Source organism: Nicotiana tabacum, chromosome 3, assembly GCF_000715075.1.
Source record: "Nicotiana tabacum cultivar K326 chromosome 3, ASM71507v2, whole genome shotgun sequence".
NCBI classification, from domain to species: domain Eukaryota; kingdom Viridiplantae; phylum Streptophyta; class Magnoliopsida; order Solanales; family Solanaceae; genus Nicotiana; species Nicotiana tabacum.
Window position 1 is genome coordinate 5,218,446 of NC_134082.1, and position 21,515 is coordinate 5,239,960.

At 39.6% G+C, this 21,515-nt stretch overlaps 1 protein-coding gene across 1 annotated transcript; it reads left to right on the forward strand.

The window, feature by feature from the left end:
- Positions 1–14,797: 14,797 nt before the first annotated feature.
- Positions 14,798–21,458, forward strand: LOC107772563 (casein kinase 1-like protein 10). The gene is made up of 14 exons (XM_075249112.1): positions 14,798–15,466; positions 15,613–15,653; positions 16,119–16,188; positions 16,501–16,649; positions 16,754–16,849; positions 17,064–17,134; positions 19,012–19,073; positions 19,184–19,247; positions 19,354–19,438; positions 19,625–19,751; positions 19,882–19,955; positions 20,045–20,105; positions 20,197–20,330; positions 20,904–21,458. The coding sequence occupies exons 1-14, from the start codon at positions 15,391–15,393 to the stop codon at positions 21,162–21,164; spliced, it is 1,371 nt and encodes a 456-aa protein (XP_075105213.1). The 5' UTR covers positions 14,798–15,390; the 3' UTR covers positions 21,165–21,458.
- The last annotated feature ends 57 nt before the right edge of the window (positions 21,459–21,515 follow it).

Genomic DNA, 21,515 nt, shown 5'->3' on the forward strand with positions numbered 1-21,515 from the left:
ATGCCAAGTGACTCTTAGCCAGATTCATCCTTCATTCTAGCGTGTTGTTTACATGATCAGGTACTACGTGAACATGATCGGGGAGCTGCTCTTCACCCTTGATCATCTGATCAGGATGTACAACCCCCGTCTCTTCTGTGGGGGGATAATCAAACTCTGTGGCTGAGCCCCGATGGCCCTCTTAACCTGCATCGAGGAGCCCAGGAATGGTGGATGGATGAGCCGTTTTGTCTGAGTAAGGACTTCTAACCTGATCCCGGCGGAAAAGATGTTGTTTCCCAAGAGGTAGAATGTGGAATGTAAGTGGACACATTATCTAGCATTCCCTCGTTTCTCTTTGAATATGTTCTTCCATGCACTTAACTTTTCTTGCCAACGTAGCCACAACGATTTACCCTGGTGCGATTTTGGACCTCCTGGGCTGGGGTGGTCACCTGAACTCGATTTGCCCGTATGCTGAGCGAGTGTGGCGTGATTTATCCCGGGCCCGGTGGGAAGCTAAGGATCATGGTGAGCCTCTACCCTTGCTATAGTCATCCTTTTCGACTTAAATCGCTACTGGAAGCGCTCTCGTTCCCTGTGCTTACCTCTTGTATTTATGTAGGTCTGGGGGAAGTCCCCTTGATGAAGGGAGCATTACCCGACGGGGAAGGTGATTTGACACCCAATGAAGGGAAGAAAAGGGATCCGTCGAACGGGCCTTCTGAATCTAAGAAGATTAAGGTGGAAGAATATAAGGCTGACCCGATAACTCTGACCCTGGAAACGGTGGAAAACCCTCGAGTTGAGGGTGAGGGGGAGAACAACTTCTCGACAGTGCCTGAATGAGGGATAAACCTGGTCGATCCTGGGGTCGTAAAGGTGGTGGCTTTCGAGTCGGAGACTGATATCGTTGCGGTCCCACTTCGTGGTGGAGAGACAACCGAGGGAGTATCGGGTTATGCACTCGAGCTGGTCGGTGATCAGAGTTCCCCTCTGTCTAAGGTGCCTTCGTTAGGTGGTTCAGAGGGGCCTAGTTTAGGGACTCCGAATGGACAAGGGATGGTCTTGGCTGACCTTGCCAGTGTCGTGGTTGTGATTGATTCTCCTCAGGGAACGACCCTACCTTTTAAAGAAGTGCAACATGCCCCATGAGAAGAATCTCCCGATGTGGGGATGCCTGTCAAAGGCGGGGATGTGCTCGAAATGCTCCCAACCGTTTCTGAGGGAGTTCCTAAGATCAATGTTTCCTTTATTTTTGGCGAAATGAGTAGGCTCTGCGAGAAAGTAATCTTTGCTAACCCTGCCTATCGCTCAGGCCTCAGGTGCCTTGACCTTCGTCTCTCTAACTTGTCTTTTTTCGTGTCTTCAGGCCAAGGTCTTTACAATCAGACTTTCACCTGGTTCAGGTCGAGGCGACCCGTCTCGAGCATGAGAAGGCTCTCCTTACTGAGCAGGTTATCTAGTCCCCGTTTTGCCAGATCCCGATGCTTTAACATATTGGATCTGATTTGTGTAGTTTGAGAAAGTAGGAGCCCTGCTGAGAGAGGAGCTTCGGGCCATAGACTCTGAAGTCTCCGAACTCAAACGGCGTGAGAGAGGGATAACTTCTAAGAGGGATGCCCTCCAGGAGAATGTGATCTTAGCTGGGTGTCAGCTTAGTGAGGCGAGGGAGGGTAGTAGCAGGTACAAAGGTCTCTATTTAGAGCTGGTGGCTACATTATCCAGGATCAGGACTGAAGCCGAGACGCTTATATCTTTGCATGGAGAAGATTCTATTGCGATAAGTGCTCAAGCCAGAGGGGCACCCGAGGGGGCCGAACCGTGGTTGACTCAAGCAGTGGAGCATGCTCGATCAGGATCTCTGGGGAAGACTTTTGGGGACATATATGTTGGAGATATCATTTTGCCTGCCAAGTTCGAGAAAGTGGAGACCCTGGTGAAGGGAGATTCTGCCTTGCTTGCTTTCGGTAGTACGCCGAGCAATGGCTCAGGAGGTGATAAAAAAGAAGGTGGAGCCCCTGGAGGGGAAGAGGCCGTCGAATAGGATCCGCTAAAGGACCCGTAATTGTCAGAGTGCAACCTTTATCAAAGATGTAGGCTCGATGACGGATTAGGATTCTATTCGGTTTTCTCTTTGTAAGGGTTATTTTAAGACTTGTAAACATCCCCCTGGAGATTATAAGAAGGCTTTTTATTTCCTATTCCTTCCTTCATTTTTGCTTTTCGGAAATATTATATGATGTTCTTTGACTTTCTACCCAAGATCCCGATCTTCGGGTTAGACCCTCGGGCTTCGCTATCGTCGAGACTGGTGACAATGATTCATACACATTGGGTCGGTTCCCCCTTCTTAGAGTAAGCTGGCATTTGAGCTCTTGTGCTTTTGCTTTCAAGCGTTTTTATTAGATTAAGTTCAGTGTCCGAGTTGGATCTCGACTTGAGTTCATATTACCCTCAAATTTTTAGAATTTCGAGATGGACTTCGGGCCCTTACGTGTTGGGTTGGAGCGACTTTTTATGTGGGTGGCCTTGGGGCTCATTAGGCTGGTGATAATGGCTCTTATGCCTTGGGGTCGAAGCGACCTTTTATGTGTATGGCCCTGGGGCTCATTAGGCTGGCGACAATGGCTCTTACGCCTTGGGCCGATGCGGCCTTTTAGTGTGGGCTAGCGATAATGGCTCTTACACTTTTGCCCATTAGGCATATTTGGTTAACTGTTTTGGGTCCAGTCTCCGAATCGGGTTACGACTCGAGCTCATTTTGACCCTCAAGTTTTCAGATTTCAGGCTGGCGATAGTGGCTCTTACGCTTTTGGTCGATGCGACCTTTTATGTGTGTGGCCCTGAGGCTCATTATGCTGGCGACAATGGCTCTTACGCGCTTGGTCGATGTGACCATTTATGTGGGCTTTATTTTTCCCTCGATAAGGATAAATAGTGTTTGCCTGACTCTTCGATGGCTTAATAAAAAACCTCGATTGTGAGTCATTATATGGTGATGATCGAGCACCTCAGGAGGTTTTGGCTCGGAGGCTGAGTATCTCGAAGCTGATGTTTGGGAGCTGACATGGTCGAAGCTCTTTTGCTTGTATCGAGGGTAGCCTGTTTAACCGGTTCTTTCCGAAGTAGATTCGGAGTAATTGAAGGCATTTGATTTTGTAGCGACAATCAGGTGTTTCCGAGTCATGTTAGTTCGGCTGGTACAGTCGTGTGACCGAAATCACTTGTGTTCGGCTGGAGCCTTTGAGTCCGAGTGAGATAGTTTCGGCATCTATATCGAGGGTATGCCTTTTTAAGGGTCTTACAAGTTCGATATATAGCCAAAACTTTGAGATCGGGTTTATGTCTTTAGTAAGGTCTTACAAGTTTTTCATGCCTTTGAGGTCTTACAGTTTTGGATACTTGGTATAAGTATTGTTCATGCAAGGCTTGAGGTCTTACAGATATTGTCACTTAGTACAAGTGTGATTCATGCCTTGCTTGAGGACTTACAGATATAGTTGTTGCCTTATGTAGGTCTTATGATATCGAGTCTGCCTGCTCGGGGTCTTATAGCCTCTAGTTTTGACAAGTCGATGGAGGTGGCGCTTGACGGTAGTCCCCGAGTCATCGAGGGTTTCTTGACTCGGGAGCCATTATTTGCAAACTTTGTATTACCTCGTCGAGGGCTTACGATTTTGGAGATCCCGACCCTGAGGTCGTGTGTTTTTTGAGATTTTGATGCCAGTCCCCGAGTATTCGGGGTACTTTCGGCATTGGAGATGTTTCACGATTTTCACGTTGCCTTATTTGAGGGCTTATGATTTTGGAGTCCCGACCCGGAGGTCGTTCAGGTGTTGAATTGATGACGCCAGTCTCCGAGTGTTCGGGACATTTTGACAGAGGAATCCTCTTTGTTGAAACTTCGAGTTTCTTTTGAAGCATAGAGTGCTTTGATGAAAAGTGTTCTTTGATTACCTGGTACAAATACACATGTTTTTGTTGTTAAAAGCTTGGTTGCTATATATGGGCACAATTCGTTCGACCATTTGGCTCGGTACATTACTTTCCCTATCGAGGTCCAATTTGGGGTGCCTTGGCTTTCCCGAGTAGATGACCTTCCGGGGGGCCCCCAGTATTTGAAGTGGATTGTAAAAGAAAGCTTGAATATTTGTTGGGTCTCCTTTAGGTGCTGCATGGCCGTTGTCTCATTAAAAACCTTGCCGGTAAAACCCTTCTAGGGACAAAATCCGGTTGAAGGAAAAGAGTGCAACGAGTGCTCGAGGATGTTCTCGGAATTTTCCAATGGATGCCCTAGCAATAATATTGTTTTAGCATTGATATGTTCCAGTTTCTTGTAAGTTGTTCGTCCTCCATGGTGCCGAGCTTATAAGACCCTTTACCGACTACTCCGAGGATGTGGTATGGTCCTTTCCAATTTTGGCCTAGCTTTCCTTCATTAGGGTTTCGGGTGTTAAGGGTGACTTTCCTTATAACCAAGTCCCCGACTCCGAAATGTTGGAGGTTCGTTCTCCTATTATAATATCTTTTGATCCTTTGCTTTTGGGCGACCATTCGGACCAGCGAGGCTTCTCATCTTTTATCTAGTAATTCGAGGGCCATTGTCATGGATTTGTTGTTCGAGCTCTCAGTGGTGTGTTGGAATCTGGAGCTCGTCTCCCCGACCTCCACTGGTATCAAAGCCTCGACGCCGTACACTAGAGAGAACGGTGTTTCCCCTGTGCTCGATTTTGAAGTTGTTCGGTATGCCCATAACACCTGTGGCAATATTTATCTCCACTTTCCCTTGGCTCTTTCCAGTTTCTTTTTTAAATTTTGGATGGTGATTTTATTTGTGGACTTGGCCTGGCTGTTCACACACGGGTGGTAGGGTGTCGATAGGATTCTCTTGATTTTGTGATACTCAAGGAATTGTGTTACCTTTCTCCCGATGAATTGTTTCCCGTTATCACATGTTATCTCGGAAGGAATCCCGAATCGGCACATGATGTGGTCCCAGATGAAGCTGATGACTTCTTTTCTCTTATCTTTTCGAAGGCCTGCGCTTCCACCCATTTGGAGAAATAGTTAGTCATAAACAAAATAAATCTAGCCTTACCTGGTGCCGTTGGCAAGGGTCCGACGATGTCCATCCCCCACTTCATGAACGACCATGGTGATAAGACCGAAAGCAGCTGCTTACTGGGTTGGTTAATCATCGGGGCAAAATCTCTGGCATTTTTCGCACTTACGGACGAATTCTTTGGTGTCCTTTTCCATGTTGTCCCAATAATAGCATGCTCTGATTACCTTTCGAACTAAGGCATCAGCACCAGAATGATTTCCGCAGACGCCCTCGTGAATTTCTCAGAGTACATAATTTGTATCCCCTGGCCCCAAACATACTGCTAGGGGGCCGTCGAAAGTTCTTCTCTACAAAGTCTTATTTTCATCGAGCGAGAATCAGGCTGCTTTGGTTCGCACGACCCTAAATTCCTTTGGATTCTCAGGCAATTTTCCATCTTTCAAATAATCAATACATTTATTTCTCCAGTCCCATGTTAGGCTGGTGGAATTAACCTCCGCATGGCCTTCCTCGATTACTGATTTAGATAGCTGAACGACAGCCCTAGGGAGTGAGTCATCTTCTTTAACAGATGATCCCAGGTTTGCGAGGGCATCGGCCTCGCTATTCTGATCTCGAGGTACATGGACTAAAGTCCATTCTTTGAAGAGACATAATGCGACTTGGAGTTTGTCCAAATATCTCTGTATCCTGTCTTCTCGGACCTCGTAACTCCCATTCACCTGGCTCACTACCAGGAGTGAATCGCATTTTGCTTCGATGGTCTCAGCTCCCAAGCTTTTGGCCAGTTCTAAACCTGCAATCATAGCCTCGTACTCGGCCTCATTGTTAGTCAATTTTGCAGTTTTTATGGATTGCCTGATTGCGCCGCCCGTGGGTGGCTTTAGGACTATACCTAGTACCGAATCTCTCACATTTGTGGCGCTGTCAGTGAACAAGGTCCATACCCCGAAAGACGTGCCCGATTTTAGTAAAAATTCCTTTTCTACCTCGAGCACGAGGGAGGGCGAGAAATCGGCCACGAAGTTTGCCAGGATCTGGGACTTGATGGTTGTTCGAGGTTGATACCCGATGCCATACCCCCCGAGTTCGATAAACCATTTGGCCAATCGACCCGATAGTGCAGGTTGTGCAATATGCTCCGGAGGGGGTATGTCGTTAGAACACAAATATGATGGCATTGAAAATAAGGTTTCAATTTTCGTGATGCATTTATTAAATCAAGAGCCAATTTTTCGAGGTGTGGGTACCTAGTTTCAACATCCCCTAGGGTTCGGCTTACGTAATAAACACGGAATTGTGCACCTTGCTCTTCTCGAACTAGCACAACGCTTACCGCTATCTCGGATACGTCCAAGTATAGATATAGTGTTTCATCCTCTTTTGGCGTGTGGAACAGAGGTGGGCTAGTTAGATATCGCTTTAGCTCTTCTAAGGCGCGTTGGCATTCTGGAGTCCATTCGAAGTTGTTCTTTCTTTTGAGTAAGGAGAAGAAATGATGGCTCATGTCGGATGACCTGGATATGTATCTACCCAGAGCCGTTATCCGACCTGTTAGCCGTTGCACGGCCTTTACATTATTTACCACCGTGATTTCTTCGATGGCCTTGATTTTATCGAGGTTAATCTCGATCCCACTGTTTGATACCATAAAGCCTAAGAATTTGCCCGACCTCACCCCGAAGGCACACTTCTTGGGGTTGAGCTTCGTGTTGTAATTTCTGAGGATGTCGAATGTTTCCTGCAAATGAGTAAAATGGTCCTCTCCGCGCAGGGACTTAACTAGCATGTCGTCAATATAAACTTCCATGGATTTGCCTATTTGACTCTCAAACATTTTTAACTAGACGCTAGTATGTGGCCCCTGCATTTTTTAGTCCGAAAGGCATTACATTGTAACAGTAGGTACCATACTTTGTGATGAACGAGGTCTTCTCCCTGTCTTCGGGGTTCATCTGAATTTGATTGTACCCCGAACAAGCATCGAGAAAGGTGAGGGTCTCGTGGCCGGACGTGACATCGATCAGACAATCGATGTTAGGCAATAGGAACGAATCCTTGGGACACGCCTTATTTAAGTCTTTATAGTCTACGCACATTCTTAGCTTATTCCCCTTTTTGGGTACCACTACTACATTGGCCAGCCACTCGGGCTACTTCACTTTTCTAATGGATCCTATTTTAAGGAGTTTTGTTACCTCATCCTTGATGAATGCGTGTTTTATCTCGGACTGAGGTCTTCTTTTTTGCTTCATCGGTTTGAACCTGGGGTTGACACTCAGTCGGTGGAAGGTTATTTTCGGCGGGATACCTATCATATCTAAGTGGGACCATGCAAAACAGTCGATATTATCGATAAGAAATTGAATGAATGTTTTCCTGAGTTCGGGGGTTAATCACGTCCCTATGTATACCTTACGATCGGGGAGGTGTTCGATCAAAACAACTTGCTTCAGATCGTCGATTTCGTTGCATCCGACTCTTCGGGGGAAACGAAAGTTCGAGGAGCAAGGAAATCTTCTTCGTCATCCTTGGGGGTCTGTATGCTCCCAGACATGTCCGAGGTCGGAAGTGGGGGGTCGACTCCTCCTTGTAAACCGCAAACATTTCTTTCGCTACATGTTGTTCTCCATATATGGTTGTTATACCATCCTTTGCCAAAAATTTAATCATCTAGTGCAGGGTCGACGGTGCTGCCCTCATGCTGTGTATCCACGGCCTGCCAAGCAATGCATTATACCTTATGTCGTCATTGATGACTTGAAACTTTGTGTTCTGAACCGTATCGGATGTGCCGATTGGGAGGGTGATTTCTCCTTTTGTTACTTTGCTGGTCATGTTGAAGCCGTGGAGGACCCGGGAGGCGGGTACGATCTGGTCGAGAAACCCAAGCTGTTCTACTACCTCTGACCTGATTACGTTGGCCGAGCTGCCTGGATCCACGAGCACAGGTTTAACTCGGCCCTTCTATTGCAGCATATATTTTTGTCCGCTTGATCACGGGCCCTTGGGGAATGTCGATCCCTCCGATAATCATATGAACGACATGCTGAGGGATCTCTTTTTGTGCCCAGGCTGGGACAGCCACACCATTTTTTCCCCGGCTCTCCAGGTAGTTGTTTTCACCTCTATCTGATGAGTTAGGCATTTCAACCTGAAATTTGAAGATCTTGGACAAGAACAAGTGTGAAACATAACTTGTGTTACGTGACAAAACCAGCAAGAAAATAATCACTATTATTTTTAGCCCCACGGTGGGCGCCAAACTGTTTACCGTGAAAATGATAATAACAATTAAATTTGTTGATGGAACTCTAAAAAATACGTAATTTATTTTTATGATAGTTTGTTAAGCAGTTAATGCTAGATACATGAGACTTAAAGGCAAAGTAAAGTTAAGGAGAGAGCTATAATCAAACCGATAGGCTAGTTATCCTGGGCCTTGGTCTTGTCAATTCTGGGCCTCAAGGTTGATCCCGAGGCTCGATTACGAGCTATCAAAGGCAGTTGCTATGTGACTAACAGTTATAATAAAATTAACGGAGGCTCTTTATGGCCAATGACAAGCTATAAATGATGAACAAATATGAAGATAATAAATGAAAGCAATAATATCAAGAGAATATGTTAGAGAGCAAAATGGAATGTTTCTTGTATATTTCGTGTAGAGCAATGAGAGCAACAACAGAAAGTTACAAAGTGACAAGGATCCTCTTTATATAAGAGGGGAACCCCATCATAGTACAACAAACATTGATTACAAAGAAAAGAAGGGGGATGGGACACCTGGCTGATGTCATGATGCGGGTTCAAACTAACATTGGTCTAGCCTGACAGACTTTCTCCCCTCTAATATAGTCGTTGATATAGACTACCCCGAGGCCGAGCCTCGACAGCCCTCGAGGGTGAAACTCAACCCCAGTCTCGAACCTTGGGAAGTGTGTTCACGGGGCATCATAATAACGAGGAAAATGGTCCCTCCGATTTCACCGTGCACAGAATGGCAGGCGGTGCGGGGCGGGTTCTGTCTGAACCCGCGCAATTTAAACCCGCCCCGCCCCACCCCGCAAATTTTTTTAATAAAAATTCTTTCTTTTTCAGAAAGCTAGACTTAAATCTAATTATTTTAACAAAATAATTAATTATATCCAAATTGTTCTCTCTCTCTTTCATATACTTAGCTTTTTTGAAGTAGCCTTTTTGCTTGTCATTGCTTTTCAGTGCACAAAAATAATAGGAGTGACACCATGGCCGATTTCAGCAGTTGAGAAATGCAAAAATTCTCTATGTAACAAAGAAAATCCCTTGTTGGGGCACATACAGAGCTGGAAAATTAATATAAAAATATAAAATTGTGACAACACTTAAAAAGGAAATTAAAGAGAAAGCAAAAAATAAAAATAAAAAACAGTTAAAGAACAAAGTCCTAGTTTTTGTTTCAAAATACTCGGAGAAATACTTGATTTGTCAAAATAGACTAGAAACTGTTGAAGCTAATGAATTACTAGGGGCATTTGCATTTATACCCGCTTTTTGTGTCACGTTTTAACTTATGTCCGCTTTGTAAAAAAAATTGCAAACGTACCCGCTTTTTCGCATAACTTCAACATACAGGGTTGAAGTAGCAAAGACAATCACGCAAAACTTCAACATTCTAGTAGCCAGGCCTGAAGTTCAGCTCTAGAGCTGAAATTTTTGTTTTGTAACTGTCGAACTTCGGCTCTAGAGCTGAAGTTTTGTTTGTAACTGGCGAACTTCAGCTCTAGAGCTGAAGTTTTTATTTGTAAGCTTCAGCTCTAGAGCTGAAGTTTTTGTTTGTAACTGGCGAACTTCAGCTCTAAAGTTGAAGTTTTTGTTTGTAAGCTTCAGCTCTAGAGCTGAAGTTTTATTTTGTAACTGTCGAACTTCAGCTCTAGAGCTAAAGTTTTTGTTTGTAACTGGCGAGAGCTGAAGTGTTTAAAACCCTTGAATATGTACTGCTAAAGTTTCTATTTTTGGGGGAGGAACTCATACCTTCTGCATGGATATATACATGACCAGTACTGCAGAAAAATCATTGATTAACTTCATCCACCTGATCTTTCTGCATGCGAGAGTTTGCGATCTGATGACTTTAAATAGCATTAAGTAGTACTATTTTAGCTGTTGGGGATATTATAGCTCCATAAATGTCAAAAAGACTAGATTCTTTTGAGCTGCAACACTTTAAATTGGGATTCCGGTAACACAATTGACTTTTCTTTTGACAAACATTGAAGAAGCAGATTGAAAATAAAGATTTCGAACCGTCTCGGTCTATAAAATATTCATTTCACAAAAAGGTTTTCTTACGTTACAATTATTTTAATTATGCATAGTAAGATGGCTTCTGAGGAATTGAGTGAAGCCACAGAAGGAGAGATATTGCTACATCAATGTTAAGTCCGGAGAGGTATGGAGATCACTGGGAGAAGGAGGAGGAGAAAGGGGACTGAAATTTTTTAAAAAGTGGGTACAAGTTAAAAGTTTTTTAAAAAGTGGGTACAAGTTAAAAGTTTTTAAAAAAAAATAGGTATAGGTTAAATAGGAGCGACGAAATAGGGCGCCCGTGCAATTCTTACGAATTACTACTAACATTTACCTGGAAGTCTTTCCAGCCAAGAAATCAAGGTGGATGACCAAGCAATTTACCCAGAATTTCCCCAAAACCTTAGGTTTTTGTTAGTTCAAAAAATTAAATCTCCACCCGCGACCCGCATCGCGTTTTTTATTTATTTAAAAATGAACCCGCCCCGCCCCGACCATAACCGCAAACTCTCAAACTCGCCTCACCCCACTAACGTTCAAACCTGCCCCGCCCCGCACTCGCACCGCCCCATTGCCATCCTTAGAATCCAACAATATGTATATTAAAAAATTCATTAAATATTTATAAATATGTGACTAGGAACCTGATTATTATTATTATATAAATCAAATTAAAGGCGCTATAGAAACTCATACACTTCAAATTCTTCATTCGTCTCTGCACATCAGTGCATGCAAGATGTAACAACCAGGGACAGAGGGAGAGTAGAAACTACAGATTCAGTCGAACCCAGTAGCTTTGGTCCAAACTATATATTTGCCTTAAAAATTTATTGAATATGTATAAATTATTAATTTAGAATCTAACAATTTAAAAATGTAAAATCCCGAACCCATAAATTTCAAGTCCCGAACTACGCGACAACAAGATTCAAGATCTAATAATGCATTTCTTGCAAGACATGACAATACTGTACAAATCACCAGCTGGGACATTTATGTATTACTACTGCTACAGTTAATTAAAGTATTAATTAATGAGATTGGTGGGCAGTTGTTATTTCCACGTTTTCCTAACTCTTTTGACACAAATAATATTGTCTTGGTCCTCCTCCTGTCTCTGCTTAGACAAAATTAAGAGCCCGTTTGGCCATAGAGTTTTTTTCACTTTTTTTTTTATTTTTTTTTAATTTTTTTTGAAATCAGTATTTGATCATAAATTTTTCAATTTTCACTTAAAGATGAATTTTAAAGGATTTCAAAAATTTAAAAAACTCCAAAAGTTATTTTTCAAATTTTTTATTTAAATTACACAAAAATTAAAAAACAACTCTAATTTTCAAATATCATTTTTACTTAATTTTTATTTTTATTTTTTTCTGGAATTTTACAATTTTCATGTCCAAACGCCCACTAAGTTACTTTTTGGGTTACAAAAAAAGACTTATTTTAATGATATTTAGGTAAAATTGAGTGTCTTTTTAGTTACAAAAAAATAATGCTATATAAATATCAATTTAGGACATAAAATGAAACTTTAATACATACAACTATTAGAATCCCAAACTTAAACTCACTTACAAATCAAATTGTAATAACAGACGATCTAATACTTATATTACTACTACAACAACAACAACATAAACATATTCAGTATAATCTTACAAGCGGGCATAGGGAGGGTAGTGTGCACGCAGACTTTGCCCCAAGATAGAAAAGCTATTTCCGAAGACCCTGGGTTCAAAGACAAAATGAAAAGGAACAGTAGCAATAAGCAATAACAACATCAATATATAAATAACAACGATATAGTAAAATAACTAAATCGAAATAAATAACATGTAGGAATATAGCTCTACGAAGAGGGAAAAAAAGAGACTACAAGACTAATACTATTGCCACTAGGATGACAATGGAATACACCCCGCTAACCCTAATCTTTCTACCCTAATCCTCGACCTCCACACCCTCCTATCTAGGGTCATGTCCTCGGTAAGATGAAGTTTCGTCATGTCGTGCATAATCACCTCACCCTAATACTTCTTAGGCTTGTCTCTACCTCTCTTTATGCCAACCATAGCCAATCTCTCACAACTCCTCACGGAACTTATAATAACTTTTTTCCTAATCTTATCTCACCTGGAATGCCCGTACATCCACTTCAGCATCCTCATCTCGGCTACTTTCATCTTTAGAATATGAGAGTTCTTAACTGGCCAACACTCTATCCCATATAACATAGTCGATATAACCACCACTTCGTAAAACTTACCTCTCACAAATACTTATATTACATATATATAAAATTATAAATCACCAAAAGTGATCACATTACTATTGCTAGTATAATGCGAATTCAAGATTCAAAATCAGTAATACGCGGTGAGATTGTTATAAATTTATACATTTCGATATTCCTCTCATTTTAAACATTAAAAAAAATTGTTAACAGTCTACTTGTAATATTATTCTACATCTCGTTTATATTTCACCATAATATAAATTTTAAACTTTGATGTAATATTCTCTCTATTAAATCAACATTCTTAATTGTAATTTTTTTTACAGTATCACTGAAATAACACTTGTATAAAGTTAGCAAAAAAGTTTTAAACTAACATCTTAAGTCAAATACTGCAGAATAAAATGAGATGAATGAAGTAATATGAAAATAAATTCATGTTAGAAAAAATTTTAAAATCAAGAAAAGGGCAAATGTTCAAGGAAGATACTTATTTGCATCCTGTGTCTTCACAAAATTAAGCATGCATTTCTTAGTGATGAATGGATGTGGTGGGGGGGGGGGGAATGAAGAGGTATGTATTTACTCAAATTTGATGTTATATAATCAAACAATTTAACTTTAAGATTTAAAAATTAAATTGAAAATATATATTATTTAGTTGTAGTGGGCACGTTCTAAAATATGTATTTACTCCTCCTCGGGCACATTCAGAGGAGGAGCACTGATGCACCGGTGAGGAGGTGTGAGTGACTGGCTGTAGTGGGCACGCAGAGAGGTAGAGGGAGACCTAAGAAGTATTGGGGAGAGGTGATCAGACAGGACATGGCGCGACTTAGGATTACTGAGGACATGACCCTTGATAGGGAATTATGGAGGTCGAGCATTAAGGTTGTAGGTTAGGGGAGAGTGTGAATATTTCTACAGCACAAGTGAGGGAGACTATCTAGTTAGGAGTTAGACTAGGAATGTCAGTGGTCGTCTATTGATGCAGGGCTTTACCTTCTAGTTGTACTATACCAGCCATCTATTTCGTATTTCGTATTTCGTATCCTGTATTTCATATTTCATATCTCTTATATATTGTTGTTATTTTTATTACGCATTTTTATGGTACTAATATATCATCTCCTATTGTTTTTTTGAGCCGAGGGTCTCCTGGAAACAGCCTCTCTACCCTTCGGGGTAGGGGTAAGGTCTGCGTACATATTACCCTCCCCAGACCCCATTTGTGGGATTATACTGGGTCGTTGTTGTTGTTGTTGTTGTTAGTTCTCTCTAAGGCAGAACGCTTCCCTACCGATGTATTTTTACATCTCACAGCTTGGGCGGCTCGCTTAGTCCCATTCATCTTCGATACAATAGCGTTCGATCAATGAGCTATCACACACTCTTTCAAAGGTGGTGGCTTCTAGGCAAACTTTCTGACTGTCTCTGCATCCATACCTCCTTTATCATAGAACGATCATTTAGGGGTCTTAGCTGGTGATTTGGGTTGTTTCCCTTTAGACGATGAAGCTTTTCCCCATCGTCTCACTATTCGACCTTGACCTCTGTTATTTTGAGGTCATATTTACAGTAAAATGATAAATATATGTATACAAAATTAATTTGGTAAACACCAAAAAATGCGGATAAAACAAAAAAAATGTATTCTTTTTCTTAGAGGATAAACACACGTGTTAGGCGGCAGACAAATTGAGAAGACAAAGCTCTAAACTTTCATCAAATCATCATTTGCACTCTATTAATTTAATAATCACTCACATAATTTTTAGTACTCCCTATTAAATAATTTTCATTTTTATATATTTCTAAAAATATATTAAACAACAAGACAGATATAAATAAACAAATAAAAACAGAAGAAGAAAGAAACAAAATAATATTACCAATCAATCCTCCTCTCTTTGTCCTCCTTGCTTTTCCACAACACAAAATTAAGAACATGAAGTTTTATTTTTTTGGAAATAAGTATTTGATTATAAAATTTCTAATTTTTATTTAAAAATAAATTTTATTTTTTTAAAAAAAAATTAAAAAGTTATTTTTCAAAATTTTCACTTAAACTACTCACAAAAAATTCAAAACAACCCAAAAATATATTCATGTACAAATACAACTATAATTTTCAAATAAAATTTTCACTTAAAAATTTTTTCGTTCACTTTTTTCCAGAATTTTACAATTCTTATGTCCAAAGGCCCACTAAATGTTTTTTTCCCACAAAATTAATTGTTATTTTTCTTAAAATCTCTCTCTCTCTCCCCTCAATCTTAGCTCATTTGTCCCTTCTCTTTCATTTTCTCCATTGCCAAGAATTCTTGACCCTTCTTTGATTCATCTGTCAAACAGAAACACGGCAGAAAAAAAAAAAAAGAGAACCGAACTACACTTTTTTAGTTTGTACATCTGGGTTTGCAGAAAGATTTAATTTTTCTTAATCAATGGGGTGATTTTGCTCATAAAGATAGGATTTTTGTTCCTTTTTTGAGTATTTTTAGATGATGGGTGTTTGTATTTATCTAAGGATGTAGCTGCAAAATAATTTTCTTGAATCTTGATCAATAATTTTTAGGCCTTTCTTTGTAAAGATAGGATTTTTATTCCTTCTTTTCTTGTTTTTTAATTCAAAATTGTGAACTTTAACAATGGATTCTTGATTTGATGGGGTTATTGATTCTTGGATTTTCTTGGTTTTTGGGGGGGTTAATCTAAGTGGGGTGAAAATCTGAGTAATTTTTTATTTATTTTAGCTGTTGAAAATTGTTGTTGGTGAAAATTTTGAAGTGGGGATTTTGAATCTTGAATCAACATGGATCATGTTGTGGGCGGAAAGTTTAAGCTTGGGAGGAAGATTGGTAGTGGCTCTTTTGGTGAGCTTTATTTAGGTATGTGCATGTCACTTGGTAGATTTTGATTTTATGGTCAACTCCATTTTAATTTTGATTTTTTTTGTGTGTTTTTAGTGTAGTTTTTTAGCTATTGTTTTTGTGTTTCTTATGTTTTTCTGTTTGTTGTTGCTTTTTTGGTTCAGGTGTGAATATACAGAATGGAGAAGAAGTTGCCATTAAGCTGGTAATGGCTTTTGCTTCTTAGTGTTTGGTTCATACTGTTAAGTTGTTTCTTTGTTGTTGTGTTATGTCTATGTAGAGATTTGTGTGGAAGTTAGAGAACCTTTAGTTTTAGAGAACCGTTAAGATAAATTATGTAGTATTGGAATGAAATGAGCCGGAATATATGGGAATAAATGCAGATGATTCATACTCATTTGAACGAAAAGATAATTCATATAGTCGACCCCAAGTAACTTGAGATTGAACTGTAGTTGATTGATTGAATTATTGATATGACATTTAGCTCGTCTTTTTAATATTAGTGGAGTTATAGCACTAAAATGTTAAGGAACAACTACTGTCCTGATTCTGCATTGCATTTACGGATGGTTATTGTTTTGCTCTTCCTAAACCTAAAATCTTACATAATAGATTGCTTTCCTACTTAGTGGAACTGTTCATCTCATCTTATTATCGCAAATATCAGGAATCTGTCAAGACGAAGCACCCTCAACTTCATTATGAATCAAAAATATATATGCTTCTCCAAGGAGGAAGTAAGTATTTCTTCATGTCCTTTACATATCCTCGGCTTTCTTCTATTAATGATGCAACTGTGTTATACGCTACTTGTCAGAAGTTCATACTCACAGACCCTTCTTCGCTAATTATTAGCTTGAATGGGCCCTGTTAATTTCTTATAGGCTATTTTCCCCTTTTACATGACGTCTGTTCTGATTAGAAAATATTTGGTCGGGTGGAAGTAGCAACCAATTAGTTCTGTTGTGTTTCGTCTAATCAAAGAACTATTGGGATGGGAATGATATGTATAGAAAATTGACTACTTATCTCTGCCATTAATTATGAAGCCGGGATTCCCAACCTCAAATGGTTTGGAGTTGAGGGCGAGTACAATGTAATGGTTATTGACCTTCTTGGACCGAGTTTGGAAGACCTCTTCAACTATTGCAATAGGAAGTTCTCTTTGAAAACAGTTTTAATGCTTGCGGATCAACTAGTAAGTAGTTCATTGTCATGCCACTTCTTTTCATAGATTAGCTTTTTTTTTATAACTATTGAGTATGGGTCTTACGTAATAATCTTGATCTGTGTCATTTTCAGATTAATAGAGTTGAGTATATGCACTCAAGAGGATTTCTTCACCGCGACATAAAGCCAGACAACTTTTTAATGGGACTAGGTCGCAAAGCAAATCAGGTATTTGTTCATGCTATTTTTATTCTTGAATAGGAAATGCAATTTTAAAGCCATCATTTACTTTATAAAACTATTCTAGCTATTGTGCTTCAATATTTGTGATACCATTACCAAATATTAGTGCTGAAGGTAAGGGCTTCAAATGAAAAGGATATGTTGCAGAATATGAAAGTCGTTATATTGCAATAAAACTAATTCTACAAACTAATGACAGGTTTACGCGATCGACTTTGGGCTTGCCAAAAAGTATAGGGACCTACAGACTCACAAGCATATACCATACAGGTACTGTTTGTTTTTTACCTTTTTTTTCACTTTATATATTGAGAGAATCTAAAGTTAGAGAACCCAAACTATTGAACATTTGAATGAAGATTCACCTAGCCGACCTATACTAGCTTTGGATTGAAGCATAAATGATTTTGTTGTTTTCTTCACTTTAGGTGAAAGGCCTGCATAGGACTAATTACAAGCAATGGTGACATTTAATGGAGAAATCAACATTTCTGGAGATTCTTTGTCCACCGTGAAAAATTAGCAAGGAAATATTTGTCAAATGACTTCTTAGTACAGCATTATTGTCGTGTTGGAAACACGCTTAGAATAATTTACTCTTATATACATATATATGCGCACACACACTTGATAAAAACTTTTGCATTTTCAAAACAGTAAACTCACAGTTATCAAGCATCATAGAAAATTCTATCTGGCTTTCAAAAAGCTCAATGACATTCTATTGGTGGTGATAGGATTATTGAATATAATTAATCTTTATGTAATATACTACCAAGGAATTGAGTATTCAATTTCTAGTAAAGTTTTTTTTCTTTTGATGAAGTAAGGTATTTCATTAGAAAGGCATCAAGTAGATGCAATAGTTACAAAATCAGAAGACAAAAATACAGAAAATAAAGAGTTTGTAAGCCCCTTTAGGATGTGCTAAACAATAACTAAGGAGCTAACAAAGTCCAAAAGCTAAAAAGGCTGAGCAAACAATTAGCTTTAAGAGTGTGATTTGGAGTTGAGATTCCATCAAAGCATCTTTGGTTCCTTTCATTCCACAAACTCCAAAAAATAACTACAGGAATCATTAACCAGATCTACTTGATGGCCTTATCAACTTCCCAAAGACTCCAGCTTGTGTATGCCTCTCTAAATATACGATGGCATGACCCAGTTCAAGCCGAAAAGACAAAAAAAACATGTTCCACATAAAAACATAAAAAAAGGGGAGCCTCGTGGAAGAAATGTTAGTATCATTACTAGTATTTCGCGACTTCAGCTTACCAAGGACATGACCCTTGATAGGAGGGTGTGGAAGTCGAGGATTAGGGTAGAAGGCTGACAGGCAGTCTAGAGTTTCGTCTAGTCTTTCCAGTAGTATTAGTACTAGTCTTGTATTTTCCTATTCCTAGTCCATTATTACACGGTGTGTCATTATTTCCAGCAGGATTGGCTCTATTCTTATAGTGTCGTATTATTAGACCTTTGTTATTGCATGTTGCACCATTTGCTTCCGTGTCTTACTACCTTGTTGTTGCTACTATCTATTTATTGCTTCATTTTCTATTGCTTCATTTTCACTTCACTTGAGCCGAGCCTCTTTCGGAAACAACCTCTCTACCGTCATAAGGTAGGGGTATGGTCTGCGTACACTCTACCTTCCCTAGACCCTACTTGTGGGATTTCACTGGGTTTGTTGTTGTTGTTACTAGTATTTCAGAAAATTGAACCATGGCTTCCTTTGTAATTATTACTCAAAATACATATATGTTGTTACTAGAGTACAAGTATGAATTTATCTGTGAAAATGGGAGTTCATGTACATTTAGAGTAGTAGAGTAAGAAATTCAATTCATCTCCCACTGTATCCCATTGAGATTTTACGGTATCCCATTGAGATTTTTTTAGCCGGTTTTTTTCTTGTTTCCAAGTGTTAGTTGAAAGGAAGAACCTTCAGAAAGGTCTTCACTATAGATGGCCTTTGCAAATGTTGATTGTTTGAACTGACTGGTACTACTAGATTGTGTTACCTTCTGATCATAAAATCTTATGTCGTTGTCAATCTAATTTTGGTTTTACTCTTTGTTTCTTTCCCCTCAATTATGAATTGTATCTGGACTACCCTTGATATGTTTTCTTTCTCAATAATTTTCCAGAGAAAACAAGAATCTGACCGGCACAGCTCGTTATGCCAGTGTCAACACGCACCTTGGAGTTGGTAGGTGTATATCATTTAAGTTGTCAAATAACCACGGCACTACTGAAGCTTTAGAGTCATTTATAACTCATAAATTGTTGTTTTTCTTCTCTCTTTTTTTCCCTGGACAGAGCAAAGCAGAAGAGATGATTTAGAATCTCTGGGCTACGTGCTTATGTATTTTCTTAGAGGAAGGTTGGATTTTGGGGGTTTCACCTTTTTGTTTTAGCATCTCTCTGTTTCTTCCTAATGTAAATTGTAGACTTGTTTGCTGACCTCCGACACCTTCTTCTTGGTTTAGCCTTCCATGGCAAGGACTGAAAGCTGGTACCAAGAAGCAGAAATACGACAAAATCAGTGAGAAGAAGATGTTAACTCCAATAGAGGTACTTGTTGTGATCATCAGAGTGTCTTAGTTATGTGACACCGTCATCACCTTTTGTAAATTACAAGAGCATCTGTCGTGACACCTCCAGCGATCCTTATGTCGTATTATCTTGTTGAGCTATGATGGAAATTCTTCACTACAACTGATGAGGCAATTAACACATGATTCCATTTTACTGTAACAGGTGTTATGCAAATCCTATCCATCAGAATTTATATCATACTTCCACTATTGCCGGTCATTACGATTTGAAGATAAACCTGACTATTCATATTTGAAGAGGCTTTTCAGAGACTTGTTTATCCGTGAAGGTAGATAATACTACTGCTCTTTTCTTTTACAAATTTAGGTCCAACGGCTGTCTGTTTGTAACTACTCGATTCTTGTCTTTATTTGATATGTATTCTAGTCTCTTAACCTTAATCTTTGACATCACGTCAGGTTATCAATTTGACTATGTTTTTGATTGGACCATTTTGAAGTATCCTCAGATCGGTGCCAGTTCTAGAGGACGAGTTAGTGCTTGTCAAACTTTCCTTTCGATTATTACTTTTCATTCTTCTCGCTTATTATGAACGATAGTCATGCATGCTCTTGCTACCAGGCTCCTGGTGGAAGTGCCGGACTAAACGCTGGGCCATCTGCTGAAAGACCAGGAAGGACAGGTATCATATTCGAACGAAGTAGTAAATGGCACCATTGCTACTGACAATTTATTGTCAATTAAGCTTGACATGTTTTGCTTCTGTAATCCAGTTGGACAAGATATTCGAGACAAGTTTTCTGGTGCTGTTGAAGCATTTTCGAGAAGGAATGCTTCGGGTACAGGAAGGCATGGGGAACATTCCAGACACAAGACTTCAGAGGATATGACTTCATCTAAAGATGTGGTATTTGATCATTCCCTCTTTTCAATTGTATTTTGGAGTTGGTGCTGTTTTTTTAGTTGCCTTATTTGTTCTTGCTTAATTTAGTAACTAGTCGATCTGTGTATTTAAAAAAAAGAAGTAATGACTAGCCAATGCGTGAATCAATAGTTTAGTGCTTCTTATTTATTCCTGTGTGCAATAGCTCTTAGTCTTCCAAAATAGTACTAATAGAATAACTATGCCTCAATCCTGAACAGAAACTGTCGTAGAAGAGAAATTGAATTTATTAACTAATAGTTGCATATATTTTTCCTTTTGTGGTATCCCGAATACTAGCATTTAGCTGGGGCGAAGCTACATGTATTGAAGGGGGTTCAATTGAAACCCCAACCGTAAGGGAAGCTTCTAGTATAGTTGCAAAGGAGGCAAAAAATTGCTTTAGGTTGCAGGTCTGAATCTGAGGTGTTGCATTCTTGCATTCTTTTAGTCCCCTTTATTAGAACTCCTAGTTCCATCACTGCATTTCATTGACTGGATTATATGCTTGCCAGTTGCCAAAGTAGTACTATCACTAAATCTGCTTGTATGTTGCAGCAACCTGATTCAGAAAGAGGCCGTACCTCGAGAAATGGAAGCTCTTCAAAAAGGGCTGCCATTTCTAGCAGCAGACCGAGCTCTTCTGGTGATCCCACCATCACTGATAGTCGCTCGAGCAGACTAGTGGCAAGCAATGGCCGCGTGTCTACCACACAAAGAACTCATCCTGGCATCGAACCAAAACCATCACCATTCTCACGTAAGGGGACACGTGATGACCCTCTTCGGAGCTTTGAGTTCCTTTCGATCAGAAAGTAAATGTCACGCACTTGTAAAGAGATAATTTCCTGTTTGTTTGGAACATTGCTATCCTATTTACGGATGTCTTTTTTAAGTGTTGTATATTGAAAATGTTCTATGTGACAACTAAAGCTTATCCAACTTTCCATTATCCCTTTGTTTTGGTTTTGATTTAGAGCTTCTGGCCATTGTAAAAGCCTTTAGACTCATCTAAAGAAATGATGAGTAAAAAGTGCTAGAGTTTTATACATGTACACTCGGATAGATGTAATAAATATTATTATTGTACCATGAATGTTTCTTTTTAACTCATATACATGTTTTTCGATTGTTTTGAGAGAAGGAATTTCGTTATGGGAATTAAACACT